Source organism: Paramisgurnus dabryanus, chromosome 8, assembly GCF_030506205.2.
Source record: "Paramisgurnus dabryanus chromosome 8, PD_genome_1.1, whole genome shotgun sequence".
Classification (NCBI taxonomy): Eukaryota; Metazoa; Chordata; class Actinopteri; order Cypriniformes; family Cobitidae; genus Paramisgurnus; species Paramisgurnus dabryanus.
Genome location: NC_133344.1, coordinates 19973236 through 19989065, shown reverse-complemented (window position 1 = coordinate 19989065; position 15830 = coordinate 19973236). Strand labels below are relative to the sequence as shown.

Sequence of the window (15830 nt, the reverse complement as noted above, 5' to 3'; positions counted from 1 at the left end):
TCTTTTGGTTCCTCTATGCTGGATGAGCTGCCAATCTCCATCCAATCTGCTGAAACCACAAACTAGAAAATGATCTTTAGTAACTGAGAATTTCCAAAAATATGAAATTGCTGAGGTGCAGTGAAACCAAAGAGAAGTGAATATGTGCATACATGAAGATGTATATTGTATTATTTATTTTTCTGGGCCCTAAGAAGTGGCCATCTTAAAGGGTCATGGTTCTCATAAGCTCCTAAGTTCATCATGTTTTTTTTATCTCATGCTGCGGTTCAGAGCTTACATTCCTTGTAAAATAACCAGTTTTATTTTTTAGGGGTGTATTGATTACCATTTGTAAAACCATTTACTATGGTTACTGTAGAAAACCCATGGTGAATTTGTAAGCACATTTTTTGTTTAATCTGCATAAAACCATGTTGAATTTTCATGAAGGTTAACCTTTTAAAACGTAGCTGGGACGTGAGAAGGATGGAAGGGAGTGGGTTGAGCAAGAAAGATTAGAAATTCAAGGGGAGTTCATCTATTAAGCAAGATCAGATGACTGAAAAACATAATCTGGAGAAAAATAATCATGGTTTTATTACAGTAACCGCAGTTTAAATATGAGATTTTCAGTAAAATGTACCATTGTTTCACTTCATGATTTGTAGTAAAACTATGGCAAAACAAATAGTATATCAATCCTCCAAAAAACATAGTCAGCATAGTTTTACCATCATAAAATCATGATTAATTTTAATATATTATTGTAGTTAGATAAGACAGCCTTGTGTGGCAATACCTCATGAAAATTAACATTGGTTTGCAGCCAACATAATGGTGATATCAAGTAAAACGGGCCATTTAAGGTTAAATGCATTCTCCATCATATTTCCTTCCTAAAAAATAAAATGGTTGCAATCCCTTGTCACAACTGTATTCAATGCATTTGAAAATATCTCTGCACAAGTATGCATAACAAAACTTCAAATGAAGATAGTATGAGGAAAATACATATAAAAAGGCTGCAACAAATCAAGCATTATGCTTACACATGATACATGTTCTTATAAGTTTTACGTGCTCATATATCTCGGTATCAGAATCAATATCACCAAACTTGGCCTCCAAAATCTGTATCATATCGTAAATAAAATAAAGCACAAGTGCATGGAATTAATGTTGTTAAATCTTAAAAATTATTTGATAAAATGTGTCCTATTGCATAAAACACTCAAATTATAACACAGCAATTTTGCAGGGGCGGGTCTAGAGAATTTTTCATGGGGGGGCCGGACTGGGGCACAGACTTAGAGAGGGGTGGCACATTTAAATACATATAAACAGTGAATTAGTGTAACTTGCCCTACATTGAAGGTAACAATACTGTATACTGTATCCTGATACATTCAGTACATTTAAACCTCCTGATGTGTTTTTGTTTTAACCTCCCTCTGGTCTCTGCATGTAATACACATACCTTGGTTTGCAGAAAAGTCAGTGGACTACTGCTGCGTCTTCCTCTCTTCCTTCTCCTCATGCCTTTCTGCTTCTATCTCTCTTTTTTTCTTCAAAATGAAGAAATTCTGAATTTTTTGAGACCTTTTCATTGGTCCTATTGCCTGTATCTGACTGTCTGTCTGTCCCTAAAGAAATAATAATGCATTTTTCTCAGTTACTTTGTCAAGTCATAAACTAATTTATTTCCTAAAGTTGAATGTTGTCCGCATATCATCTTAATAAAGATATTACATTTGGTAGGGATGTTAACCGATGACCGTTTGACCGATGGTTGACCGTATCAACGTTAACCGGTCAAAGTTGTCGGTTGTCGGTTAAAAAAAGGGATCTGTAAATTAGGCTATTATAGACAGTGGACTAAACCCTACTACAGTTAGTCATCTCTTTCTTTCCAAGATCTTTTTGTGTGAAGTGAACAAATCCCTCACACTCAGTTTTTCATAACTGGTCTGTTTGTACTTTATAAACCAATAAACAAACATTTGGCGCGAGGTCACTGCTTTTGGTTTCGCATGTTCACAAGGTTTGCGAAAAGTAAATGCTACAGGCTATTTTTTGATAAATTCCTTTATTCGAATAGTAAATAAAATACAGTAATACAATAATTAAAATTAAAGTCTCTCCTGGTTGTGTTCCAAATTATTAACATTTATGTCTTTTAGGCTAACAGTAAAGTGCAGAGTAAGTTTTGTTTCTGTAAATCCTCAGCCATGATTTTTACCACTTTATTAAGTTTTGGTTTGTAGAAAGCATTTCTTTGAAGTGAATTTCGTTTTGTATAAATTGTATCTTAATTTTAATAAATGTTTAATCAACCAAATGCATGTATTTATTAAATAAAAAGCAAATATAGCAGAGTATATAATTACCGGTCCGTGCATGAAGGCGCCGGCACTGCGCGTTCACTTGCATTGCATTGTTAATTTAGGTATGATGACAAAATTTTCAAAAACCCCAAAACTCTAAATTTATCACATGACTAGACAGAGCAGACATTACCATTTGCAAAGAAACAAGGATTGTAAAAATCTGTTGAGTATTGAGAAAGTTATGATATTTTTAATATTAGAAATCAGGGGAAAAAGTTATATATGGATGTCTATGGAATGTGTGTGACCGAAATGCTGCTTATTCACAAGTTTTTGCTTGTAACTCTCTCATTTTATCAGATATTTGCATGAAATTTTAACAGAAGGTAGAATTTTGTTAGTACTTTCAAAATAAATTATAAACATTTACTGTTTTAGTTGGAATGGGCATCAAACTTTAGTTGGAATGTGCATCAGACCCATGGTAACTATGGTTTTTAGAACGATTCCTGCAGTGGACGTTCTGACAGAGCGTTCACTGTAGTCTATTAATAGATACGTGACTACCAAATTTCCGCGGTTTATTTAAATACCTTCTCCACCATAGACTCAGACTACAATGTTTCAGGACCAAGATAAAAGATATTTATTTGGGTCCATCTACCTTTCATTAGAGACCAGAGCTTAGTGGAAGCACACCGCCCGGTTGAAACTGACACAAATGTTTAAACAGTTGCTGTGAATCAAAAACACCTCCGAGTTGAAAGTTAAAAATATCAAACGCTTCCGGTGGTCGGACTTGACCTATTTATTGTCGTATTTAGTAAAAACATACTACAACCTTGCGGCGAAAAGTGGATATTGCATGACACACATTTAAAAGTACTGCGTGGGCTGAAACAGATTCTTCGACCCAGAATTTCGACGCGCGTGCCCGCGATGTCAGCATTGCTAGTTAATTAGAACACACCTCATCATAAATAAATAAAACTCAGCGTAGGCCTATATGCCTCATACAAGCATTAAATATCTTTGCTGCATTTGTTCTAGAACAAAAACAGTGCGAGACCTGCTTTGGCCGGTGCTTTTACACATTCTGAAGGTGCCCGTTTAATCCATTGGTTTTATCGTGTTGCAGTCTATTAGGCAACATTCCGCATAAGATGGGTTTAGATTTGGAAATACATTACATCTATATTTCAGTGGTAACAGAAAAGGTGATGATGATCATCCTATGTCTTTAATATTACTACCCCAAACTAAAGCGCAGTCTCTTGCTGAGCTGTCATTTTATTAAATGAGCCGCGGCAATTTTCAAATGAGCTTCACAAACGCCTTTATTTTCAAGCAGTGGTGTCAAAAGTATTCATATTCATTACTCAAGTAGAAGTATAGATACTAGGGTTAAAAAAGACTTTTGTAGAAGTTGAAGTATCAACTCAAGCTTTTTACTCAAGTAAAAGTGAAAAAGTACTGGTTTCAAAACTACTTAAAGTATAAAAGTAAAAGTAATGTAAGGAAAAAATTTCATTACGGAAAAAAGCCTAGGCCGCACCACAGGGGCCTTTTGTGCACTACCCTATCTCCTCTAAAACATGTTTCTAAGGCCATAATAACTATAGTGTTATATTAAAAATGTTAATGTTAAACAATTTGGGATGCACTAGGGCCAAGGGTAGGCAACATCAGTCCTGGAGTGCCGATGTCCTGCAGATTTTAGCTCCAACCCTTATAAAACCTTGGCTACCTGTAGTTTCAGGTGACTTTATAAACCTTTATTAGTTTGTTCAGGTCTGCTTGATTAGACCTGGAGCTAAACACTGCAGGACATCGGCACTCCATGTTGCCTACCCCTGCAATAGACTATCTGTTTCAACCACATACGGTATATGCACATTAAAAATGAACGCATTTTAATACAATGCAAACAAATACATTAAAGCAGTGGTTCTCAAACTGGGGGCCGCGAGATGGTGCCAGGGGCCCCAGTTTTATAATATTTTATGAAATACATTACTTTATTATAAATTCTGTGTAATTAAACCTCAAAAAATAAGGCTACTAAACAAAAGCAATACATTGTATAATTTAATATGTTTTGTTTAATTCAAATTGTAAGTTTTAGAATGTTTATGTCATACATTTTCTTTGGGGGGTCGTGAAGGAATCCACTGTACACAAGGGAGGCGCGAAAAAAAAAGGTTTGATAACCACTGCATTAAAGAACCACATATGTGTACTACTGAGCATTAACATGTCTTCCATAGAGAGGAAGATATGATGACTAGTTGCCTATAAATATTGTAATGGTGCAAAAAGTCAAACTTCAGAGCAGGGCCGCTGCTGGCAAAACTTCTACAGTGGTGCCCTCTTTAGTTAAAAAACAACAAAATCTCACACAACTATAGTATGTGTGAGAATAGAAATATGCTAGTATTGTTTTCATTTAAAATTTTATTTTGACAGCAACACAAACTACAATTATACAAATATGCAATTATATATTATAGCCTATATTCCTGTATCTGTACTTGTGTAGCTAATGGACTTTAGTATACTTTACTTTAGTCAGTATAAATCCAAGCAATTAAGGAGAATTACTAAATATCTTTCTTGTAAGTAAATTCAAAAAGTCAGGTTTAAGGAAACAGCTGATGTATATTAACAAAAGCAAAAGTTGGTATGTATGGTTATGTGTTTGATTGATTTAACACTCAAGCATTCAGCTAAGTAGGTTTTGTTAATGCAAATACAATTTAGGGTAGTTATAAGCATATACAAAACAACAGATGTCTTTAGCATAGATATATTTGCCATGCTTCAAAACGCAAAGCAGCACAATGTCATTTAAGTTGAACAACTGAAGTTATATGATATAAATTGGTATTGTTACACTATTTAAATCACACAGATGAGTTGGTGTCAGCAGACAGCTATATATTTACACAGGCTTGTGAATGTGAACTGACCTGAAAGTGATGCGCGAGTTTTATTTCGTACTTTTCCATTTGAAGACAGAATGCCGCGTTCTGTTACTGTACAAACGGATGGCGGATGATATCAAAGCATCGCGAGAGCAAACTGCTCCGCATGCTTTCTAATCGCTCTCGCGGTTCTTTTATGTTTCTCTGTGCAGCAGCATCGAACAAACTTTTGATCATCTGCACTCAGCTGGGGGGCGGGGATTGCGTTCAAACCAATAGGGTGTCGGAATGGTGTATGTTTATACTTCTCATCCAACCACAATCGTATTCATCTGGATGATGCAATTTATCAAGATAGGTTTTTTTAACGATGACAAGCCGGAATGAAAAAAGCAAACAAGCCGAAATAATAGAAGTAACGAGGCGATTTTTAAAATGTAAGGAGTAGAAAGTACAGATAATTGCGTGAAAATGTAAGGAGTAGAAGTAAAAAGTCGTCTGAAAAATAATTACTCCAGTAAAGTATAGGGAATGTGGAGTTGACGTCACGCCGTGTGGCATTATGAGTAATCCGCCATATTTGCAGGATCGCCTCCTATCCCGCTGTATTTGAGTTAGTGTGTTGGAGGTTGTTTTTGTATTTTCTGTCGAGATTTTAATAAACTTCGATATGTTTGGTCAGTACTGCTCGATCAAGAACTGCCACAGCAGGTCACACGATCGTTCAGGGAGGAAACTGAACAACGGAATACGTTTTTGAATACTTTTATTTGGGGGAAGCCGGTGGAGGAGCTGACGAAAAGACGCCGGATCGCGTGGTTTGCCTGCCGCAATCAGGAGAAAAAACTTTTACTTTTCAAAAAAATCCCTGCATCAGCGAGAGTGTGTTGCTGCATTTTCAGTCATTCAGTAATTTGTGATTAATAAAAGCAGAACCACTTAAATTGTCTTGTTTTTATGCTAACACTGTCAAACTAACTTGTAAATGTAAATTATGTAACGTTATTCATTCATTTTCTGATCAACATAACCACAAGAGTTATAAAAATAAATCTTTAGACAATTTTGACGATTATAACAAATATTTTTTATTAAATGCAACTGCTCAAACCCACTGCTTGTGACTTTGAAATAACATAACGTTAGCTGAATATTTAGCATTTTGTTTGTTTTAATAACTTGGCCAAGAACAGAAGTGCCATTTTATGAACATGTGTTGATTCATTGCACAGAATAAAACGGATTTTTTTTATAGATTCATTAAGATACGTATACATTGTAAGTAAATGGCATATATCTTTTAGCTGGTTTGCCAACCGTCATAAAACTCCGAAAGAAGAATGTCATCTTAATATGAGCTTGAAGGGATTTATAGCTCTTAAACTCCTGCAAAGTGTATGCACTCAATCCAAAAACAAGGTAATAATAACAGATATGTGAGCGGAGGTAGTGCGTCTGGATCCGTAATCCAGTCATGGGCTGCTAAATCCTATGGATCTGTTGTTTATTTGTCCAAATAAAGTTTTTTGGCAGTAGCACTTAGTTTCTCTCGATAGGGTCCCTTCTCTTTTTCTTTCAAACTCCTAAATTTCTTCGGTTCTTCTTCAAGTTTACCTAGTTTTAGCTTAACACACCCACAATTAAATGGCATAGCGGTCGGCGGTGCCTCTAAACATGGCGCCCACGTCCCATAATGCAACACTGCGGTGACGTACATTAACAATCCCTATAGATACCCAAAATAGCTACTTAAGTAAGGTAACGAAGTATTTGTACTTCGTTACTTGACACCTCTGTTTTCAAGTTCAACGCGATCACCTAGTACCTAAACTATTTCGAAACTAAGCACGGCGCCGTTTGCGGGACTCATGTTTCGCGCTGTAGGGGATTTAAAAAGTATTGTGAGGTCTGTGTGTGTGTGTGAGCCGGAAGCAGAGCGCAGAGAGATGCGAGTTGCGAAATTGCAGGCGCGGCTCGAAATGGCTGTTTATTTTAAATAGCATAGCATATTTTAAACTAATAGGCCTATCAGTTAACCGGTTTCAACCGGCCAATGAGGCTCGGTGGCCGGTCAAGAAAATTTTTTGTTTTCGCCATCCCTAACATTTGGTTGTATTAAATGGCATATTGCACAGAGCCCCAGTGAGTTAATGTATAGAAAAAAATCATGTTTATGTTGTTTTCTTTAAATATGCTTCTGAGGCTGTGGTCTGTTGCATTTGAACAACAAACTCTTAATTTTCAAAATTCAGAGTAAGTTTGGAGTCGACAAATCCAGATAAATCCAAACTGGTTTAGATCAGGATCAGATGTTGGACAATGCTTGGTTTAAACTTTGTGTTTTATCTAGAGTTTGCAAAGCCTGTGCACCTGAAAGTGAAACCTGCTTCATGCAACAGAAAATGTAGGCTACTTAACAAAAGGAAAACAGTTAATAGCAATGAAAGTTTAGAGGCTGAGGAAATTCTAGACGTTTATTCATAGTCGTATGACATGTTAATGTTTTTGCATGCGCCGAATCAACGCAAAGCTCTCTCCGTGTGTCGACTATTGAGGGCACTTGTCGTCTTAAATAAACCCATGCACACACAGACGGCGCAGCTTAAACAGTCACTCCACATAAAAACGTTACGTTGTTTTTCATTGATCTATTCCATACACTATGAGATACAATAGCGCAACTCTCCCTAAAGTTTACACATCAATATTTGAAGGATATAGGGAGGATTACGTCTGATTGGAACGGGACCGGACACATTCAACCTGTCTTTGCATACAGCTACTCACTTAGTGCCTTTTTAGTGTTAAATTGCTTAAAAGCACTTGAAGGTTAACATTTTAAAACACGTGTAAATTATAAACTATCCCTGTTTAATCCGCGATCGAATCGCATGCGGGTTGAAACGTGGGTTCTGATCCGTATGGATAAACTGCGATCTAACACACCACTATTTATTACAAACGCAAAGGCAAACGTGACTTTATATATTCTTAATGTACCGTTAGGTTGTCTTCAACTTTAGTAATGAGCATTCTCGACAGTAACAGAGAGGAGCTAGCTCTAACTTACTAATCGCAGGTTTCCACATTTAAGGAAACATATCAAAACTCAGCTCACTCACCTATGACTTTGTTGTCCTTTTTCACTATCTGCATAAAACTCCTTTCTCCGTCCTCTGTGTTTTTCCTTGTTTTTCCTTGCTTTTTATTGGTGCCACCACCGTTCGTTACTATAAGTGTGCGCCTACTAATTGACTCCGATAACAACATGTCACGGTAGAGTGGTTCCTCGGGTCTAGACAATTTTTCATAGGCGGAGCCTCCACAAAAATTTATATTTTAATATTTTAAGCTAATAAAAAAATGTAATATAAATAAATCAAAGCCCTGTAAAATATGAAGTTTTATTTTAAGAAAAGCAAAACCACTAGTACATAATTAATACTGACGAGACTGATGGTGTGGGAGGGGGGGCACTTGGGGTGGCCAATCAAATTGTGGGGGTGGCCCGTGCCCCCCCTGGCCCCGCCCCTGCAATTTTGTCTAAATTATTTAATTGGTATAACAACCTTACAACTTTTTAAGATCACTACATTAACAAAAACCCACATTGATCCTCTAATGGAAATACTGAATAAATTGTTATTGCCTTCCCGGCTCCTTGGAAAAAGCTGAGAATATTGTTTACAGGTGCAAATGCTTACACTTTACAGACACAATTTTGTATAAAATGTATCTATTTTATTTAAATAAGAGTGCCCTTGATGACCTTAACTGTTGAAGGTGAACATTATTTAGATGAATAATCACTGACAAAATCCAGTTTACTTTGAGCTATGAGGAAAACAAAGAAGAGTTGACTTTTATAATATAAACAGACCACTATATATAATACTGCAACTTGGTGATGTTTCAGTCTATAATTATAATGAATAGTTTTGGGGTATTGCATTTCACAGTAAAAACATCTTGTCCATTCTTTTGCTAAAAATATGGTTTATGGGGATTTATTAAAAAGGAAATCCTTGTTAAACCTGCACTAAAGTTAACTGTACATCCCCACAAACCTCCAAAATATCAATCTCATGCAGATTTGTGTAACGGTGATTGAAAGTGTGTGCTTGTTGGCCATTGACAAACACATTGTAATGATGGGGATTGCAAGTGATGGTGACCTGAAACATACAAAACACAATATAATTGATTTTTCTCAAGATCACAAGATGGACCGGTATCACACACAGGTCATGGATTACAAGTACTAGGCCTTAGTTTAAATATATTTATATTTTATAAATGTGAAACATTACTGTTGCATTTGTATAAATTATAATGAAACCCCATCCCTAACCCCAACTTTATAGGAGCAAAAGCAAACAAAAGTGTGGTCTTATGTATTAATACTTAGCCACCTCAAATAACATGAATGAATTGCCATTAGATTGCATTGGATATATGGCAGGGCACTTTTTTCAGTTAAGACAGCTCAAACATACATTTTAGTCTGGGACTAGGTTTAAGCCTTGTCTATGAAACCGAGTCGATAAATCTTAACAGAAATCATAAAGACCCAGAGTTTTTTCGAACATGTAACAAGGCAATATAAAAAATATCTGACCATTTAAATAAAAAATGATCTGTTCAGAAATAACAAAAATGTTTATTTGTCTACCTGAAAAGGTTGTCCTCTTTGGAATGGCATGCCTCCAAACCGTTCCTCTGCATCCCACTTCTCCATCTTATGACTGTTTCGAACAACCACATTCTCATCAAATCGGGGATTGTAGTGCAATGCAATCCCGGTTCTGTGACACAGGTTAAACGCTACTCTGATAGAGAAAAGCCAAAGTTCAGTAATCTTCATTTTTACACCTTAAGGATGACAGATTATTGAAAATGTCAATAGTGTCAAACCTCTTGGCATTAGGGTTAATAATTCCTTGGATGAGAATGTTTTTGCCAGGATATAATCCACCGTTGATTATCGTTTTGTATGGGATCGTCTACACATGGGTTAAAAAAATGTAAGGATATTTTTTAAACAGTAAAGTGCACAGTCTACAAATACATAAAGCAGAACATGTTTATATTGTAAGATTGCATATGAACTATCGTTCATTTATACTGAAATTCAAATGATTTCATGAAACTAAATTTTGTGAAATTCCTGTAACAAAATCATGGTGATGATAAAACATTTTATTTGTCAGCATAGATTTATAAGATAAAAGAATTAATAGAGGAAACCTCACTTATATAACCCATAGGACATAAAAATATGATCCCAGAAGAGAAGTTTCATAATCTGAGAGAACTCAAAAGGGGAATAAACACAGGGTGATAAAGTGACTTTCTCCAGCAGTGATAAAAATTAACCTTAAAATACAAGTGATCAACAGCCTGAGGTTAATGTAATGTCAAGAAGCTTAGATGAGTTAAGCTTAAATACTACACCAAAATTTTATAATTTAATATATAAAATATTTTGTTTATCTTTTTATCAGGTATCGCACTCCAGTTTTTTAATGTTTGTACAGTGCAAGAATTGAAGAACTGCTAAATTCTGCATTTGTTTAAGCATAATATGTCTGAATATATTTATGTATTCATAGTTGAGCTGATTCATGTGAATGTGATGTAACTTTCTGTGATGTGAAATTTTCTTACATAGCCGACTGCAGATGGGTATGAAGGAAACTGAAAGGAGAGAGAGAGAGAAAAAAACTTTTTATTACTTCTGTTCTGTATAAAAGAAAACCACACTGTGATCACACAACACTGACTGAAACTATGACACCAAAACACTGACTGAAACTATGACACCAAAACAGCAGCATACAGTGTGGCAGTTTTATAAATGCTGACAAGTAAAAGTGAGTAATAAAGCAGGATATTATAAATGATGACATGTGGTAAAGTTAATCTGTATCATGAGACCCGGTTTACTCAATGTCATTGTGTAGAAGTCTGTCCTTACCACTTCAAACATGAAATGTAAAATTGCATTTCATTATATAACCACACTGCAAAAGATGATGTGTTAATCCCGTATGTGTTAAAATAAATGAAAGGGTCAAAACAAGTTGTGATGAAAACAGTGATGGGAGTAACGCATTACAAAGTAATTCTGTTACTGTAATTCCACTACTTTTAGCGGTAATGAGCATGTAACGAAGTATTTTTTTTAAATCAAGTAACACAGTAACAATTACTGAAATTTGAATGAGTTGGTTACTCGTTTTGCTCTATTTTGTGATCAATGAACACTTGCAGACAAGACATTTCTGATCTAATGTTGCAGGACCGTGGTGGGCGGCACAATGAATAATAACATAGGAGATGTGTTAGTATAGGGACAACACATTTAATGTGTTTCAGTAATTGTAACTGCGTTACTTGATTTAAAAAAAAAAAAATTGTTATATGCGCATTACCGCTAAAAGTAGTGGAATTACAATAACGTAATTACTTTGTAATCACTGTTTTTAACACAACTTGTGTTGGCCCTTTCATTTATTTTACCATGAAATAACGCCTTGAATGACATGACACACAATGTGTAAAAAATGAACACATCATTTTTTTGCAGTGCATGCATGTATAACCAACGACTGTAGGACTTTATGGTTGTGGTTGTTGTCACATTAACATTTTACATGACTTACCCCACATACAGGAGGTATGGCATGCTGAGGCTGTAAAAAATGAACTTAATTGTTTATTTTGTTTAAACTAAAAATGTCAACTCTTTATTTTTGTTTTAAATGATTAGCCAGGCATGACAAATAACCTTGAAAAGATAACATATAAAGTGGCTTCAAAAGATGTTGCAAAACATTCATGGTACTACTTAACAGTGACAGCACTACAGAAATATTATGATAGTACTTACCGGGAAACCTGGCTGTGGAGGAAAAGCCTGCCAAGAAAAAGTTGACCATATTACTTGAATGGGCCAAATATTCACAAATAACCTTGAGAAAAGAATGCATACTGTATAAAGTGGCTTTAAAAGATAATCTCAACAGCACTACATAAGCAATGTATGTGATAGTACTTACAGGAAAACCTGGCTGTGGAGGAAAAGCCTGTCAAGAAAATGTTGATCATATTACTGAAGTGCACAAAATAAACACAAAAACATTGAAAGGATAACATAAAGTGGCTTTAAAGAGGCTGCAAGACATACACAGTCTTATCATCTCAACAGTACAAAAACAAAGTGATACTTACAGGAAAACCAGGCTGTGGAGGTAAGAAGGGCTGCCAAGAAAGAAGTCGACCATATTACTAAAATGCACTAAATATATAATTTCATACACATCATTGTGATAAAACAGTAGGCCAACTATGAAACTTAAAAATTAAAGAATATATATTTTATATAAAATATCAAACAAAAAGATGTTAAGCATTGTTTTTAAACAAATGGTTCTTTGAGGAATTAAAAATGTTTTTATGCCATCCCTGTGAAGAACCTTTTAAGCAAAAGTGTATCCTTGAGACCATTTGTTTTGCTCATAAAAGTGAACTTGACCTCTTGAGAGTTGTTAAGCTTATACAATGAAATTAATATATTAAATTTGGCTTGAATTTCCAGTATCAAAGTATTAAAAAGAATTAAGTTTTCCAAAAAGTTTTGATAGCACAGTGTTTAATATAAAATCTTGTAATACCAAATACATTTTAGCACACCATAAGGGGGTTTCCCAAACAGGACTTAGGCATGCAGTATAAAATGAATGTCTGGGCGGTCTTAACTAAAACAACTTGTGCACTGCTTACATATCTTAAAATATATCAATGACCTTTATTTCCTGTAGATGCACACTTGTAATGATTTTTTGTAATGCATGTTTGTTAAAACTGCTTAAAGGTCCAGTATGGGTGTTTAGCGGCATCTAGTTGTGAGATTGCGAATTGCGACCAAACTCAACTTCGAAACACAATAAGAAGCTATGGTAGCTGCTACAGGACTAACATCATCTGAGACAACAGAGAGACAAAACGCGCTTTGCAGGTCAGTTTGTCCTTTAAGGCTACTGTAGAAACATAATGGGGACTTCCATGTAAGGAGACCTGTGGTGTATGTAGATAAAAACGGCTCATTCTAAGGTAATGAAATCAATACAATTAATTTTGAAGGTCTTTATACTTCACTGATAATATAGTTATGTAAATTATATTGCATTTCTTACACATTGCACCTTTAAAAGTATAATCAAGGCCTAGTCCTAAACCCTGTCTGGGAAACGGCCCACATATCACTATAATGCAGTAGCATCATTGTTTTGTTCTTACAGGATTCTGAAAGACAACAGAATTCAACTCCACCATTCCACCCACTGAGATGGTGTCAACTTGAGTGTATGAAATACGATGTTTGAAGTCCATGAAGTGTCTCCCATTAGTGCTTATCTATATAGAAAACAAACAATATCATTCACTTATTTATATCAGTAAAGTAAAACAGCCCTCGAACAGGTGATTTACATTAAAGCATTTTGTAATTTAAAGCAAATTACAGTGCAATTTACACTCAGAAACATACAAATGCTGTCACTGGAATAGAACTTTATAAAAATCTCCTAATATGTACAATTTAGATGCAGACATGTTTACATTTGGTACCAATATGTACCTTTGAGGTACTAAGTAGTAATATGCACCCTTTGGGACAAAGAGAGTGTATTTACTTTTTATATGTAAAAAAATCAAACTCATGACCCATGACCAGTTAACGCAATGATCTCCCCAATGAGCAACACTATTGATTCATCATCATCATGCATTATCTTTTGCAACAGAAAAGCAGATCTGAAAGCAAGTGAATGACCTTGTATGTGTCCTGGGTGACAAGGATCTGGAGGGTGAACGGATGACCTAAGGCGAAAGGAGATTCATACTTGCGTTCCTCTGAACCCCAGCAACCTTTCTGACAGGTGTTGTGCACCACATACACAGAGCCTCGCTCATATCGTGGATTAAAATGCAGAGCAATATCTGATGCAGAATGAGAACCACAATGGAGGTTCACATGAAATCTACAGAACATAGAGAGAAAACTGAGCTATGAACTCATGGCAAATGAAAAACAATGGGAATGGGAAAGTATATGTAAATGTGTTTAAAGGTGCAGTGTTTTAGAAGGATCTCTTGATAAAAAGGTATATAATATACATAACTATGTGGTGTACAAAGACCTTACATAATGAACGGTATTGTTTTTGTTACCTTACAATTAGCCGTTTTTATCTACATATACCATGGGTTCCCTTACATAGAAATACTCACCTGTTAGCACATGGCAAAACCCGTCCACTTATGATAATACTCTTCCCATTCTGCAAGCCTCCCTGGATTGAACCAGTAAATGGGATTTTCTGTATTGGAGATTCAAATACCATCCAAAACACATTAGTATATGTGTACAATTCCTGTTGTTTATTTAAAGACAATCAAAATATGTACACTTTCAAACCAATTTTTAAGTTTATTTAATCGTGGTTGGGTTTGTCCACTTTTTGAAGCAACCCAGTATTTATATGGGTATTTGAAAATAAGCATTTGATTTTTGAATGTGGTTTAACATTTTGAGAATTGTTTCCATAAATACTGTACATAAATAGAAAAGCTTTATTTTGTTAAAGTCTAACCACTAATACCGTAAAGTCCTGATACTGCAGAAACAAAGATACAAAAGCTGTCACTGTGCAGTACCCTTTAAAAAGTCCTAATATGTACCATTTGAGAACAGATATGTGTTTTGAAAGGGTAATACTGCCCCAGTAAAAGCTTTTTGTACACTGTTAAAAAGTTACAACAGCTTGGTTATGCAAGTCAATTAGACTTATAGTTTTGACTTGTGATAAGTTGACATAACAAGTTAAAACTTAATTTGTTAAGTTTAAAGTTTTTTACAGTGTTTCTGAGTGTACTGAGAACTCAGTAAAAGATTAATAAAAATATATTAGAAGTCCTCTGCTGATTTAATAGTTAAATGTTGCATCATTGAAAAAAATATTTTAATAAAGACAAAAAAACTACAGGTTTCTTACCGGGTTGTAAAACGGCTGTTGTTGATTAAATGCCATTCTGACAGTTCTTACAGTATGTAGACCTTCAGCTACTGCTATTTAAGACTGATCACCAAATTTCTAAGTGATGATATGATGAAAAGAGAACAAGGTAATAATTAAAGAGGAACCATCCACAGACGGCTTCAGGTTCCTCCATAAAACCAGGAAACTATAGACCTTTTACGCACTTCCGCATTTTTCGAATGGAAATACGTCAACAAAGTGTATGGCAACTTCCTGTTATCGTAGCGGCAGATACGAAAAATAGCAGAGTCAACGAGTCGCCGTTTCTGTAGTGTTCAAGGCTGTTTGTCTTCCAACCAGAAACAGCCCTACCTTTATAATAGTTTATAATAGTATATAATAGTAACAGTAAGTGAAAAAAAGTGCAGCAGCAAGAAGAGTGAACACGCAAGAACGGGAAACTTTTGCCAACCGGCATTCTGTCTATATTAAAACCTCCAGTTTGTGAGGCTCCTCACTCTCTCTCATTGACCTGAAGCATCTACCTCTCACTA

At 35.3% G+C, this 15830-nt stretch overlaps 1 protein-coding gene across 2 annotated transcripts; it reads right to left on the bottom strand.

Annotated features, from left to right (window-relative positions):
• Nucleotides 1-8770: 8770 nt before the first annotated feature.
• LOC135770937 (galectin-9C-like) lies at nucleotides 8771-15458 on the bottom strand. Of its 2 annotated transcripts, XM_065280878.1 has the most exons (12): nucleotides 15292-15458; nucleotides 14528-14616; nucleotides 14070-14277; nucleotides 13535-13651; nucleotides 12467-12496; nucleotides 12295-12321; nucleotides 12126-12152; nucleotides 11899-11928; nucleotides 10901-10930; nucleotides 10148-10236; nucleotides 9906-10062; nucleotides 8771-9408 (listed from the first exon to the last, which is right to left on the bottom strand). In XM_065280878.1, exons 1-12 carry the CDS (start codon nucleotides 15325-15327, stop codon nucleotides 9262-9264), a joined length of 987 nt encoding a protein of 328 aa, XP_065136950.1. In that variant the 5' UTR covers nucleotides 15328-15458; the 3' UTR covers nucleotides 8771-9261. The 2 variants fall into 2 exon arrangements, with proteins under 2 accessions (XP_065136950.1, XP_065136951.1); XM_065280879.1 differs by lacking the exon at nucleotides 12126-12152.
• Between the last annotated feature and the right edge of the window lie 372 nt (nucleotides 15459-15830).